The 15842-nt window shown below is 38.1% G+C and overlaps 1 protein-coding gene across 3 annotated transcripts in view; it reads right to left on the bottom strand.

The window, feature by feature from the left end:
• Positions 1-15842, bottom strand: part of LOC150076331 (catalase-like) — a 189408-nt gene that overhangs the window by 86121 nt on the left and 87445 nt on the right. For all 3 annotated transcript variants that reach the window (XM_090387664.1, XM_090387662.1, XM_090387663.1), the window contains 2 exons: positions 14235-14416; positions 9728-9907 (listed from right to left, as the gene is read on the bottom strand). In XM_090387664.1, the coding sequence (XP_090243790.1) occupies positions 9728-9907; positions 14235-14416 (362 nt within the window). The remainder of the gene's footprint in view (positions 1-9727; positions 9908-14234; positions 14417-15842) is intronic.

The raw sequence follows: 15842 nt of genomic DNA on the forward strand, positions 1-15842 counted from the left end.
GTAAGGATGAGTCTGGACAAAACCAGTTATTCACTTTCTGGAATAACTGGTTTTGTGACTTAGTATTAGCAAATGATGCAAGCAAGCTAATACATCATCAGCCAAAAAAAAAAAAAAAATCAAGCTTCCCATTTCACCTGTCCATCCCTTCTAGCATTTTTGTCTAGTTCTTCCTTGAATTTATTCAAACTATCCACCTTTACTACACCACATGGGAATTTGTTCCAACAATTCCAACTAATAGTTCTGTTGACAGTGGCGTATCCAGATATCATCATAAGGGGGAGGCATGGAGACTAGGTTCAAGTATCATTGTAAGGGGGGCATGGCGACCAGGCTTTTGAGCTTTTTTAGAATGTCTCCTGCATTCTTTTTCTTTAATTTCAAATAATTTTTGGGTAAGGGGGGCACATGCTCCTTCTGCCCACCCTTAAATATGCCCCTGCCTCCTGATGAGGCTACTGACTAGATGTTTTTTCGGGAACCGCTAAGTGGAACTTTATTTATTGATTTGAAATTATTGTTTCTCTCTCTCTAACTTTTGATTTAAAATTACTAGTGAAGTATTTATTTGTAATTCCCTGATTAATTTGGTGTATTTGTGCTTTACTTGGCCCTTGCAATTGCTTAAAAACCCATAGTCATCTTCTGTCGCCATTGTGTTGTATCGATAAGAACGTTTGAATTTTTCCGCATTGTTTTTATTTGATAAATACATTTTGGAATTAGTCATTCATTATTCTGCTGTGGCCCTTGGCTGCATCTAAAAATTCAATGTGTTTATTGGTATAGGAGGTACTTGGAGGTTTCTACGTAGCTTTGTAGCAGTGTAATCAGTATTAGTAGAAGCTTATAAACTATAATTTATGGTACTACATACATGTTTTAACTTAAATTTAAGTTCATAATCATAGTCCATAATGTACGACATTAATATTCTTAGAGCTTTTAGTATTGGTGATTTGGCATAGATGTAGTATTTCAAATAGGTTGCTTGAGAGTTCAAATCACATAGGTTGGCGATAGATAGATAGATAAATTTATTATCTATTATAATTATAAAATATTTAAGGACAAAGGCCTCATGCTACAAGGTAGAATGACTAACATATAGGTTAGTGCAAAAGCATCATTTTAACGTAGCCATCTACCAAAGTAATTAAATCAGTTAATTAAATTGGCATCGTTTTGGTTATATCTCATATTGTGAATGCCTTCACAACGAGTTGTCACGGTATTGTACTACCTCGAATAAGTAACACTTCACCAGTGGAGATGACTACTGTAACTTATTCTTGGTGGATACCACCACCCAGATGGCACCGTTTCAAAGCTTGTTGGCTTCTCCTCAGTGGTGGCTGCTTAGAATAAGTAACAGTAGCCTTCTCCACTGGTGAAGTGTTACTTATTCAAGGTAGTACAATACCATGGCAACTCGTTGTGAAGGCATTCACAATATGAGATATAACCAAAAAGATGCCAATTTAATTAATTAATTTAACTACTTTGGTAAGATAGCTACGTTAAAATGTTGCTTTTGCACTAATCTATGTTAGTCATTCTACCTCGTAGCATGAGGCCTTTGCCCTTAAATATTTTATAGTCTATATCACTGCACACATTCAGGCATCTCTCATATTGTGAAATTATACTTCATAACGGGGTTGTCATTATTGCAAAACCAGGGTACCTGCCAACCCACCCACCCATGAGGCCAACAAGCTTTGAAACGGTGCCGTCTGGGTAGTGGTATCTGCTGAGAATAAGTAACAGTAGTCTTCTCCACTGGTGAAGTGTTAATTTGAGGTAGTACAATACCATGGCAACTCATTGTGAAGGCATTCACAATATGAGATATAACCAAAATGATGCCAATTTAATTAATTAATTTAACTACTTTGGTAGATGGCTACATTAAAATGAACTTTTGCACTAACCTATATGTTAGTTATCTATTATAAGTACTTAGAATTTACAAATGTAATGGCATAGCATAATACATATAACTTAAACCTGATTGGAGATACGAAATACATATATCGCAAGCTCGATATTGCAAAAAATATATATATTCATTAATGTAAACTTCATAGCATAGCAGGTGCAGAGTATTATTACTGTATTAGGATATAAGTTTAGGTAGTATTATGTAGTGGTGCCATGGCTTGGGAGAGAACTGAGGGGGCCATGGTCCTCTGAACCTCAGCCTTATGAAATGTACTGCTTGTTTGTTGTTTACAGAGCTATCAGGGATAGGACATGATATTGCCAAGGTGTGTGTGCTCAATGTAAAGGTGAGGATATTAGGCACTAATGCAGCATTATTATGGACTTTTATGAGAGCTTGAAGAACAGGGTTGATGCCCTCGAAGGATTTAAATTGGGGGCCCATCAAGCTCTCAGCTGTTCACATCAACACCAGAGCTTGCACTTGATACTCAGTCATCACAACAGCAACCCACAAGGCAGAGTGCACTGGTCTCACAGGAGCTAGTTGTTGTTGACTCTATTGTCAGAAAAACAGAAAATATATTGTACAAAAAGGATACAAAAGATATTGTACAAAAAGTGTGCAGTTCGTGATTTTTAAAGAGCAGAAGGTACATGAAATTTGGATGCTGCAGAGGAGATAGTGCTTAGCAGTGATGAAGGAGAAGAAAATTAAATGAACATACATTATCTGATATATAAGTATCACAGTTTGTAAGGTAAGATGTTTGTTCAGTTATTAATATTTAAGTTACTACTATTATTAAAATAAAGTTAAAATATTAAGTTATTACTACTAAAAAAATTAAGTTTCTGATAGTTATAAAAAAAATGGTGTATTTTTGTTAGCTTTTTGAACGTAACCCCCCTCCTTTTGTACTGGTTTTTAGTCCCGTATAACACAGTTTTTGCATTATATGAGATTTTGTAGGAAACTACCATGTTATACGAGAGTTACCTGTATTCGATGTGGGCTATGAAGTTCAGTAGATCATCTAGGATTACTCTCAGGTATTTGTAGTTCCTGACTAGTTTATAATTGATGTGTTAATTAACTTGATGTTAGATGGTCTGTTTAATATTCCTTTCAGTAACATGTTTGGTTTTTTCCATTGAAATTTGGAGTTTGTGCATGTTGCACCATTCAGATAGATCAGCTAGGATCATGTTGGCTTAATCCTCCAGTTCACGGCTAGAATTTCCAAATACGACACATCATTAGAGAGGCATATGATGCAAGAAAGCAAGCTTATTCAGCATCAGCCAAAAAAAAAAAAAACACACCACTCCCATTTCACCCCTCTGTTCGTTCGAAATACCTGTCCAGTTGAGCCTTAAATTTCTTTAGGCTATCAACTTCAACAACAAATGATGGAAGTCGGTTCCACCAACCAACCACCCACTGGCCAAAGACAAATTTCTGCACATCTATCCGACATCCGTCCTTCCTCAATTTGAATTTATGCCCTCTGAGGTGATTATTCTGAGCAAGAGGAAGAATCGCATTGGCATTGAGCATGCTCAAACCATTCAAAGCCTTATACCCCTCTATCAGATCACCTCGCCGGTGCCTAGTCTCCAGACTCTGTAATTTGCAAAACTTAAGCCTTTCTTCGTAAGAGCAACCCTTTGTTCCATTCACTAATCTTGTTTCCCTTCTCTGTACCCGTTCCAGCAGCTCTACATCCTTCTTGAAATGAGGCTTCCAGACCTGTATACAGTACTCAAGATGTGGCCTTACCATTGCCTTATACAAGGGAATAATCACCTCCTTATCCCTGCTAGAAAAATTCCTGTATATCATTGACAAGACACCATGAGCTACTCTTGCAGCTCGTCTGCACTGCTCAGAGAACTTCATATCTGCCTGCACAATTACCCCCAGGTCCTTTTCATTCTCCACCACTGTCAGTGTAGTACCGCAGAGTTGATACGTTGCTCTGGGGTTACTGTTTCCCATATGTAGTACTTTACATTTGTCAATGTTAAACTTCATTTGCCACTTCTCAGCCCATCTGTTCAACCTTCCCAGATCCTGTTGCAGCAGCATAGCATCAGTAGTGTCCTTAACAACCCTGCCAACCTTTGTATCATCTGCAAACTTGGACATTAAACTTGATATACTATCATCAATATCATTCATAAACACTGAAAACAACAACGGACCCAACACTGAACCCTGAGGAACTCCACTAATAACATTAGTCCACGTTGAGCAGTGTCCATTGATTACCACTCTCTGTCTTCTGCCACTCAACCATCCCCTTACCCATAGCAGCAATTTGCCTCCAATGCCACACTGCTCCAATTTGTGCAGCAGTCTTCCATGTGCAACAGTATCAAAAGCCTTTCTAAGATCCAAATATATAATATCAAAGTTATTCCCTGCATCCAGTTCTTTTGTGACTACATCATAGTATCCAATCAAATTGGTCAGGCAAGACTTCCCCTTAACAAAACCATGCTGCGTCTGAGCTATAACTGAATTCTTGTCTAGATGATCCTGCAGTGCTTCTTTAACCAGTGCCTCCATTAATTTTCATGGAACAGAAGTTAAACTAACAGGTCTATAATTACTTGTGTCAGCCTTTGATCCTCCTTTGTGAATTGGGGTTACATTTGCACATCTTCAGTCTATGGGTACCTCCCCTGAGTCCAAAGAAGCTCTCATAATTATGGCTAGGGGGTTTGCTTACTTCCTTTGCTGCCTCCTTTAATATAACTGGATAGATCCCATCCACCCCAGGTGCCTTTTTTATGTTTATCCTCAACAATCTCTCCTCCACTTTCCTCTCAGTTATTACAAAATCATCTAGCTCTCTGCCAATGTCTACTTTACCTACGTCATTCTCCTTCCAGAATAACTCCTCATGCGTGAATGTAGATGCAAAATACTCGTTTAGATTGTTAGCCACCTGAGCAGGGTCCTCAACTGTTGAACCATCAATATCCAGTAGACCAATCTGATTCATCCCTTTCCTTCTTGAGTTTAAATAGGTAAAGAACTCTTTTCTGTTTTTCTTTGCATCCTTTGCCAAAGATTTTTCGTAGGCTGCCTTTGCCTGCCTAATCTCCTTTGAGACTTGGTTACAGACCAACTTATATCTATCATAGGCTTCCATGTCGCCCATTAATTTGTATGTATTCCATGCATTTTTCTTCTCTGCCACATGTCTCATTAGTTCATCTGACAACCATTTAGGCCTAAACCTTGAACAATATTTCTTAGTTGGTATGTAAAGCCTGGTAGCTTCCAAGATTAGTTCCTTGAATGCTTCCTATTTTGAGTTTGCTGTTTGTAACATCATCAGTTGGTCCCACTGTTTAGAATTTAAATACTGTCTCAGACCATCATAGTCGCCTTTACGAAAACAAAAACCCTTCCCTTTACCTCTGATGGTAGTTACCTCCTTGAATAAATCACACTTCAACACACTGTGATCACTGCCACCTAGTGGTTCATTTATCTGCAGATTCTTAATGCATGAAGAATCACTACTGATAATCAGATCAAGAGTATTGCTCTCTCTTGTTGCCTCACGAACATGCTGATGTAGAAAACAATCATCCAATAAATCCACAAAAGCCTGGCTAGTGTGTGAGTGACCAACCCACAAATTCCAGTCAATATCTGGGAAATTAAAATCCCCCATTATAAGACTCTCTGATTTACTGGCCCACTCCATTTCCCAGTACAATATCTTATTATACTCATCAGAGTCATTAGGCCTATAGCACACCCCTACTCTCAATTTTGATTTCCCTATGCTTATGTCACACCAAACTGACTCGACACTGCCCTGTCCATCGATGTTGACTGGCTTCACTTCCTTGGATTTTATGTGTTTCTTAACTAATAGCATAACCCATCCTCCCCTCCTGTCCTGTCTATCCTTTCTATACACATTGTATTCCCCAAATTCCAGTTCCACATTCCTTATGTCTGTGTGACACCACGTCTCTGATATCCCAACAATATCTGCCTTTGATGTTTTGAGCAATATCTCAAATTTATCAAATTTATTTACCAAACTCCTAGCATTGGTGTACACGCAAGTATGCATGCACCTGTTTCTATTCTTAGCTACCCTAACACAACCCATGTGTTTACTTGTACCGCAATGACTCCCAGCAGTCTCTGAAATATCCTGCATCTTGTTTTTCAGGCTTCTACTCATTTCAATAGAAGCAGTGCAAGAATCACTTCCACCTCTGCCAGTGGCTACTGTTAATCTATTAGTCCTTGTATCCCCCCCAACTAGCAGTTTTCTGACCCACCTAACACTGCCTCAACAGCATCAGGAAAAATTCTTGCACCCTTTCTATTTAAGTGTATCCCATCCCTGTAGAAGCAGTCTCTCCTGTTAAAAAGTACAGACCAGGCTGAAAAAAATTCTACCCCTTGAGCCTTGCACAATCCCTCCAGGGCCAAATTGATCGACAAGGCTCATCATCAGATCATCTGCATGGGCTAACTTGACAGCATTGTTGTGTTTTAGTGTTAGCCCCCCATCAAAGACCGCATTCCAGCAATACGGGGCCTAGAACTGATCCCTGTGGGCAGACCCTCGTGACTTCTCTGGTTACTTTACATGTGCCTGTAGTGACAACCAGGCTTATTTCCTCAAAGTGATTTGCAACAAGTCAATATATTGACGCCGAGACCCTGGTCTTCCTGAACCACTTCAGGATGCTTCGCCACTATACCGTGTCAAAGGATCCTTTGAAGTCCACGAAGAGGTCGAGGATATACTTGGAGTTACTAGAGGTGGTTATGTCTATTACTTGTTTGACGGCATCTAGTGCAGTGTCCCTTAGTAATTCCAAACTGCCTTGGACAGTGCAAACTTCTACCATTATAGACTGTTAGAAAACGGTGGACAATTAATTTTCCTGGACCCTTCCCATGATTGGGAGCAGGTTGATCGGTCTATAAAAAGATGGGTCATTGATTTATCCAGGATTTTTAGCAGTATTTTTAAATTTGCTTTCTTCCAGGGCTTGGGAAAGGTTCCTTTTTTCGAGGCAGGCATTCATTAGGTTTTGGATCATGGATGGGGTATGCGCCCAAATCTTCTTCAATACCTCCACTTCAACAAGATCGTGCCCGGGGCACCATTTTTCATAGACTGGATTGTTGCCGCTATCTCTTCCTGGGAGAACAGTTCCTCTTCCAGAGTAGGCGAGATGTTGGAACCTCGTGTTCATTTGTAGCATACTCTCTGGGTACACGGCATCCTGGTGGATTATCTGGTCCAGGATGTTATATCTTAATGGACGTATATATGCAGTAGCACAACTAGCAGTGCCTATTTTACTCACTGCCCGTAGCAAGTGCCTCACTTGCGCACCCTGAGCGACAGGCCTGGTGGCCAGTGCAGATTTCAGTTAGTTTGGTGTGACATAAGCATTGGGAAAGCAAAAATAAGTTGTACTTATCGGTCATGAGGCCTATAACACTCTGTGTTATAGGCCTCATGACCGATAAGTACAACAAACAACTGTACAGAGAAACAGAGTGAGCCATTAAATTAGAATGTCTTATAATGGCTTTTAACTTTCCAGAAATTGATTGGAACTACCCTTTTGTTCCCTTCACCAATCTTGTTGTCCTTCTCAGTACACATTCCAACAGATCTACATTCTTCCTAAAATGAGGCCTCCAGACCTGTGAGCAGCACTCAAGATGCAGCCTAACCATTGCCTTATACAACAGGATAATAACTTCCTTATTATGGATGGGGTATTTGAAGATTAACAAACCCATGCCGTGTCTGAACTATAATTGCAGCCTTGTCTAGATGATCCTGCATTGCTTCTGTAACTGGTGCAGCCATTAATTTCCCTGGAACAAAAGTTAAACTAATAGGTCTATAATTACTGGTGTCCCTCTGATCCCCCTTTGTGAAATGGGGACACATTTGCACATCTCTAGTCCATGGGGACCTCCCCTGAGTCCAAGGAAGCTTTCATAATTATGCGTAATGATTTGTTTACTTCCTTTGTTGCTTCCTTTAATATAACTGGATAGATCCCATCCATCCTAGATGCCTTTCTTATGTTCAATTTCAACAATTACTCCTTCACTTTGCTCTCAGTTATTAATAAATCATTTAGCTCCCTGCCAGAGTTTGATAAGCTTCTGGCCTCCACCTCCCTGCAGTTCCTCATGCCACTCCCCACTTACTCATGCATGAATGTAGATGCAAAATACTCATTCAGTTTGTCAGCAACCTCAGGAGGTTCATCAACAATCGAACCGTCGATGACAAATGGACCAATCTGATTCATCCCCTTCCTTCTAGAGTTTATATAAGTAAAGAAGTCTTTACTGTTTTTCTTTGCATCCTTTGCTAAAGATTTTTTGTAGTCTGCCTTTGCTTGCTTAGCGTCCTTTGTGACTTGATTACAGACCATCTTATATCTACCATAAGCATCTGTGTCTCCTGATAATTTATATGCATCCCCATGCATTTTTCTTCTCTGTCACGAGTCTCATTAGTTCAACTGACATCCATTTAGGGCTAAATCTTGAACTGTATTCCTTAGTGGGTATGAAAAGCCCAGTACTCAGAATGTCTTATAATGGCTTTTAACTTTCCAGAGATTGATTGGAACCACTTGACTTTCCAGAAATTGCTTGAATGAAAAACATTCCAGATTAATTCCTTGAATGGTTACCATTTAGAATTTGCCATTGGTAACATCATCAGTTGGTCCTACTGTATAGAATTTAAAAAATCTCTGATACCACTGTACCTGTTACCATCCTGCATGAATTCCGCTAAATATCGGATCTTTCTTGAACAAGTTCTACCAATGTTACTTGACGATGTTCCAGCAAATGTGAGATGGAACATTTGGTTTCAACATGACGGGGTGCCTGCCCAATATGGAAGGTGTGTTCGTGACCATTTGAACAGGTGTTTTGGGCGTCAATGGATTGTCCGTTGTGGACCCGTTGCCTGGCCCCCACGCTCACCTGATTTATCGAGCCTTGATTTCTTTCTATGGGGCCCTCAAATCATCGTGTATGAATTGCCTGTGGAGACGGAAATGGATCTCGTGACGAGACTCGTCTGCGCTGCTGCTACTGTCAAAGAAACTCCAGGTGTGTTCAACTGTGTCCGCCAATCCATGCTGCGTCGGTGTCATCGCGTCTCATGGTGGAACCTTCGAGCATCTGTTGTAACATCATGAAATGCATCCATCTCGTAATCCATTGTTAATATTATGTCAAATAAATGTTTGCCACTAATTACTGTCTTGTGTCATTTCTGCTTCTTGTGCCCTCTGCTACTACTTTCCCGTGACGTTTCCGGTTATGGGTTCCTATGCGATTCACATTCCATTAGATGTTACCTACCTCCCCTAAACGTTTGCACCAATATTTTTGAGACACCCTGTATAAAATACCTATGGATGTAAAAAAAATAATAATAAAAAAAAAAAAAAAAAAAAAATACAATCTAATAATGCAAAATTTGTATTCCTTATAGCTTTATATTATAAGAAAGCTTAAAACACTCTTTTCATATAGGAATATATACATCAAGATGAAAAACAAAATAATAAAACACATACTATCTCTCAACCCTTTATCATATTTTATTTAGTCCTTGCCATCTGAAAAAAATTATAGTGAATTTTATGCAAAGTTAACCTCATTTAAGGTCATCAGAATATATAAACTAAAATGGTTTAATTATCTGTAAAAAAAAAAGTCAAATATGCATACCTTGTAGTGGAATTTACAATAAACTGCTTCATTTTGGGAATTCACCAACTTATAGGTATGGGAGCCATAACCATTCATATATCTATAACCATCTGGAATACCTCTGTCTGAAAACAAGAAGGCTACTTGATGTGTAGACTCAGGTCGTAAAGAAATGAAATCCCAAAACATATCAGCATCCTTTAGATAAAAAAAAAAAGTCACAAAATTAAACTGTACTAATTGTTTTTATTAAACAGTGTTCAAAACATATCTGCAGCCTTTAGAATAAAAGCCTCAAAGATAAATTGTAGTTAAGTGTTTCTATTAAACAGTATTCAAAATTACAAATGCAATAAATATTTTTTGATAATAAAGACTTAAGAGTTTTAAAAACGAAAAACAAACCCTTAAAACTATCTATTACCAAATCTAAGCATATCTGAAGAAAAAAAAAAAAAAAGTGTAGTGTAGTATAGTGTAGCAGATTTCAATTTCACTTGTAGGAATCACTATGGGAAATAATGCAATTTTATTAAACAGCCAATTAAAATTAAAATTTTAATTGATGATGTTGTAGAGCGGATATCATCTTTTAAGGGCACAAAATGTGATATAGTTGTACACGTTGGCACTAATGATATCAAGAGTAGGAGACCGGCAGAATTGCTTAACAAGTACAGGTCACTGTTGAAAAAAAGCCGTGAAATAGGGTTGAATTTGAAAGTGTCTGCAATTCTGCCCAGACATGATAGGAGGGAGTATATGATGAGAGCCTTGTCGATCAATTCGGCCCTTGAAAGATTGTGCAAGGCTCAAGGGATAGAATTTTTTCAGCCTGGTCTGTACTTGTTAACAGGAGAGACTGCTTCTACTGGGATAGGATACACTTAAATAGAAAGGGTGCAAGAATATTTGCTGATGCTATCGAGGCAGTGTTAGTTGGGTCGGAAAACTGCTAGCTTGGGGGGAGACAAAGACGAATAGATTAACAGTAGCCATTGGCAGAGGTGAAAGAGATTCTTGCACTGCTTCTATTAGAATGAGCAGAAGCCTGAAAAACAAGATGCATGATATTTCAGAGACTGCCGGGAGTCATTGCGGTACAAGTAAACACATGGGTTGTGTTAGGGTAGCTAAGAATAGAAATAGGTGCATGTATACTTGCGTGTACATCAATGCTAGGAGTTTAGTAAATAAATTTGATGAATTTGAGGTATTGCTCAAAACATCAAAGGCAGATATTGTTGGGATATCAGAGACGTGGTGTCACACAGATATAAGGAATGCAGAACTGGAATTTGGGGAGTACAACATCTACAGAAAGGATAGACTGGATAGGAAGGGAGGAGGGGTTATGCTATTAGTTAAGAAATACATAAAATCGAAGGAAGTGAAGCCAGTGGATATCGCTGGACAGTGCAGTGTCGAGTCAGTTTGGTGTGACATAAGCATTGGGAGATCAAAATTGAGAGTAGGAGTGTGTTATAGGCCTAATGACTCTGATGAGTATAATAAGATACTGTAAAGGGAAATAGGGTGGGCCAGTAAATCAGAGAGTCTTATAATGGGAGATTTTAATTTCCCAGATATTGACTGGAATTTAGGGGCTGGTCACTCACACACTAGCAAAGCTTTTGTGGATTTATTGGATGATTGTTTTCTACATCAGCATGTTCAGGAGGCAACCAGAGGGAAGAATACTTTTGATTTGATTATCAGCAGTGATTCTTCATGCATTAAGAATCTGCAGATAAATGAACCACTAGGTGGCAGTGATCACAGTGTGCTGAAGTGGGATTTACTCAAAGAGGTAACTACCATTAGGGGTAAAGGGAAGGGTTATTGCTTCCGTAAAGGCGACTACGATGGACTGAGACAGTATTAAATTCTATACAGTGGGACCAACTGATGATGTTACCAACAGCAAATTCAAAATGGGAAGCATTCAAAGAACTTATCTTGGAAGCTACTAGGCTTTACATACCAACTAAGAAATATTGTTCAAGGTTTAGGCCTAAATGGATGTCAGATGAACTGATGAGGCATATGGCAGAGAAGAAACATGCATGGGATACATACAAATTAACACATGACACAGAAGCCTATGATAGATACAAGTTGATCTGTAACCAAGTTACAAAGGAGGTTAGGCAGGCGAAGGAAGATTACGAGAAATCTTTGGCAAGGGATGCAAAGAAAAACAGCAAAGTGTTCTTTACTTATGTAAACTCTAGAAGGAAGGGGATGAATCAGATTGGTCCACTTGATATCGATGGGTCAACTGTTGATGATCCTGCTCAGGTAGCTAACAAACTAAATGAATATTTTGCATCGACATTCACACATGAGGAGTTATTTAGCGTGGGTAAAGCCAGAGGTGTATTCAACTCTAGCAGTAAGCTAGAGAATCTTGTAATAACCGAGAGTAAAGTGGAGGAGAAATTGTTGAAGATAAACACAAGAAAGGCACCCGGGGTGGATGGGATCTATCCAGTTATATTAAAGGAGGCAGCAAAGGAAGTAAGAAAACCCATAGTTTTTCTGTGGAAAAACCAAGGAGGATCAAAGGCTGACACAAGTAATTATAGACCTGTGAGTTTAACTTCTGTTCCAGGAAAATTAATGGAGGCACTAGTTAAAGAAGCACTGCAGGATCATTTAGACAAGACTTCAGCTATATCTCGGACACAGCATGGTTTTGTTAAGGGGAAGTCTTGCCTGACCAATTTGATTGGATACTATGATGCAGTCACAAAGGAACTGGATGCAGGGAATAACTTTGATATTATATACTTGGATCTTAGAAAGGCTTTTGATACTGTTGCACGTGGAAGACTGCTGCACAAATTGGAACAGTTTGGCACTGGAGGCAAATTGCTGCTGTGAATAAAGAGGTGGGTGAGGGGGAGAAGACAGAGAGTGGTAATCAATGGACACTGCTCGTCGTGGACTAATGTTATTAGTGGAGTCCGTCAGGGCTAAGTGTTGGGTCCATTATTGTTTTCTGTATTCATAAATGATATTGATGAGGATATATAAAGCTTAATGTCGATCTTTTATGAATAAATTTGCAGACGATACAAAGGTAGGCAGGGTTGTCACGGACACTACTGACACTATGCTGCTGCTGCAACAGGATCTGGAAAGGTTGAGCAGATGGGCTGAGAGGTGGCAAATGAAGTTTAACATTGACAAATGTAAAGTACTACACACGGGAAACAGCAACCCCAGAGCAACGTATCAACTCTGTGGTACTACACTGACAGTGGTAGAGAATGAAAGGGACCTGGGAGTGTTTGTGCAGGCAGATATGAAGTTCTCTGAGCAGTGCAGATGGGTTGCAAGAGTAGCTCATGGTGTATTGTCAATGATATATAGGAATTTTTCTAGCAGGGATAAGGAGGTGATTATTCCCTTGTATAAGGCAATGGTCAGGCCACACCTAGAGTACTGTATACAGGTCTGGAGGCCTCATTTCAAGAAGGATGTAGAGCTGCTGGAACGAGTACAGAGAAGGGCAACAAGATTAGTGAATGGGACAAAGGGATGCTCTTACGAAGAAAGGCTTAAGTTTTGCAAATTACAGTGTCTGGAGACTAGGCATCAGCGAGGTGATCTGATAGAGGTGTATAAAGCCTTGAATGGTTTGAGCATGCTCAATGCTGATGGGATTCTTTCTCTCGCTCAGAATAATCACCTGAGAGGCCATAAATTCAAATTGAGAAAGACAGATGTAGGATAGACGTGCGGAAATTTGCCTTTAGCCAGCGGGTGGTTGGTTGATGGAACAGACTTCCATCCCTTGTCGTGGAATTTGATAGCCTAAATAAGTTTAAGGCTCAGCTGGACAGGTATTTTGAATGAACAGAGGGGTGAAGTGGAAGTGGTTTTTTTTTTTTTTTTTTTTTTGGCTGATACTGCATAAGCTTGCTTTCTTGCATCAAATGCCTCTACTAATGCTAATGCTAATGTTAAAAAAAGACTTTTTTTTTAAGAGAGCAGATAAATTATTTTTGTAAAATTTAAAGTGTTTTTTATGAATGAATTGTGGTTGTTTTACCTCCATTAAAAATATCCTCCTTGGTAAAATCTTTCAGAAGCAAGGAAACAATGCCTTTGCTGCAAATACATTGGTTTCTTAATGCTAACAATTCACCACCTCGTATGCACAATTTTCTGTTTCATGCAATAACATAATCCTACCTCCAAACAGCTTGCTATTTTCCAACAATGTATCATTTCTACATTGTAATATAATGAAGTCTGATGCAATATGGGCATAGTAGCCCTTACACCACTAAATTTCCATTCCAAGAACAATAAAAATCCAGTTAAAATAGAAAAAAAAAAAAAAATCAGTTATTTCAAATTTGGTTTTAAGTTAAAAGGAATTCCCTTTAAAATTCTTTAAAGAAAAATCAGAATCAATTTTCTTAAGAGTAAAAAAGCTTCTATAATATCCTAGAGAATGCCAAAAAAAAACCTTATTTATTCTACAGCCAGATGTCCAAATATGGCTCCTTACCTTTAAATGGGTTACTGGATTTCTTTTTTGAGAATGTATGAAGCTTGGAAATAAAAGGGGATCTCTGATAAAGAATATAGGAGTATTGTTACCCACTAAGTCCCAGTTTCCTTCTTCTGTATAAAATTTAAGTGCAAATCCCCGAGGATCCCTCACTGAATCTGCCGATCCACTTTCTCCACCTTGGTATTTGGACGGTAAAGAAGAGAAGAGAAATAAAAGGAAAAAATTGTTAAAAATTGGCATTTAGCAGAGTTCATAAAAATATCATCAGTATGTAATCTTTTATTTTCTATTGATAACAGAAATGAGATTTTTGTAAAAATGAAAATTAACAGCATATACTGTCCTGCACATATACCTAACAAGTAGTTCAGTATAAATAAAATTCAGTTTAAACTTAACAAACTAGTATATGCATTTTTCAAGATTCCAGATATACCTCACTTTTGTAAAAAATCAAATTTGTATTTATTGATTTTGGTGTATATAATTTCACACCAGAAAAAAAAAAAAAATAGCATGATCATTCAGGTCAGAGAGTTTATAACTAATCATTTTTACAGAAGTACAATCACAATAATTAACTGAATTTGGCAGTCACATGAGCTAAAACCACCGTCAACTCAAATGCATGTGATACAGCACTCCTGGACTGAGTACTCAGTTATGTTAGGTCTTGACTTGTTAATATATTTGCATGCTACTATATGTAATATTTGGTGTAATACTGTTCTTATCCTGCAAAAATAAATTATCCATCTATGGTCCAGAGTATTGTTTTCCTTCAATTAACTGCATATATATATCCCTCATATGAGCAGCATGCATGATCAGTATAGATGGATAAATATTATAATTGTGTAGCAGCACTACCTTTCAACTCAGCTTTGTTAAATTAATAAAAAGTCATCATTCATCTGGATTGTGTTATCAACAAAGCACCTCTGTTAGTCCATTGACCTCAATCAAGATATAGATAACATCAGCTGCACCCAAGGGCTAATCCAACTATGGGCAAAAAAACAAACAAATAAATAAATAAAAATAAAATAAATAAATAATAATAGGCATGTGCCCTCTTCTCTGCTCCTTTCTGTCCTTATTTACATGAAGTGAATTTTGTACAGGTAGTTTTATTAACAGGAGGTTTTATTTTTTTATGGTAATGGTATCCCAAAATGTTCTTCATACTTTTGTTTCTTTATATAAAAAGATTTCCTTTCTAGTTTAAAACAAACTGGGAGCTATTCAAAATATATATTCCTATCCAAATATCCAGAATGATTTCCCTCTTTTTTTTTTCTTCTGGCTGCAAATAGTCAAGTCGTTTATTGCCAAATGCACATGACATGAAAAACAATAGATGCATTACAAAGAAGTAGGGTGTTACAGAGCTGATGCTCATGAACATTTTATTAAAATTAACCCTAGACTGTCTAGGGTATGTGAGTGGCCTGGCTTTTAAGAAACCTATTCCAGTATTATAGAAAAAAAAAAAGTTTCTGATCTCAAATATCATATTTTCTTGGGATGATTATCATTATGCAAAGTTGTTAGGTCAAAAATTAAATTATCAACACAAAAGTTTTGCACTCAAAAAAAAAA

Source organism: Mastigoproctus giganteus, chromosome 13 (assembly GCF_048544385.1).
Source record: "Mastigoproctus giganteus isolate SK-2022 chromosome 13, ASM4854438v1, whole genome shotgun sequence".
Classification (NCBI taxonomy): Eukaryota; Metazoa; Arthropoda; class Arachnida; order Uropygi; family Thelyphonidae; genus Mastigoproctus; species Mastigoproctus giganteus.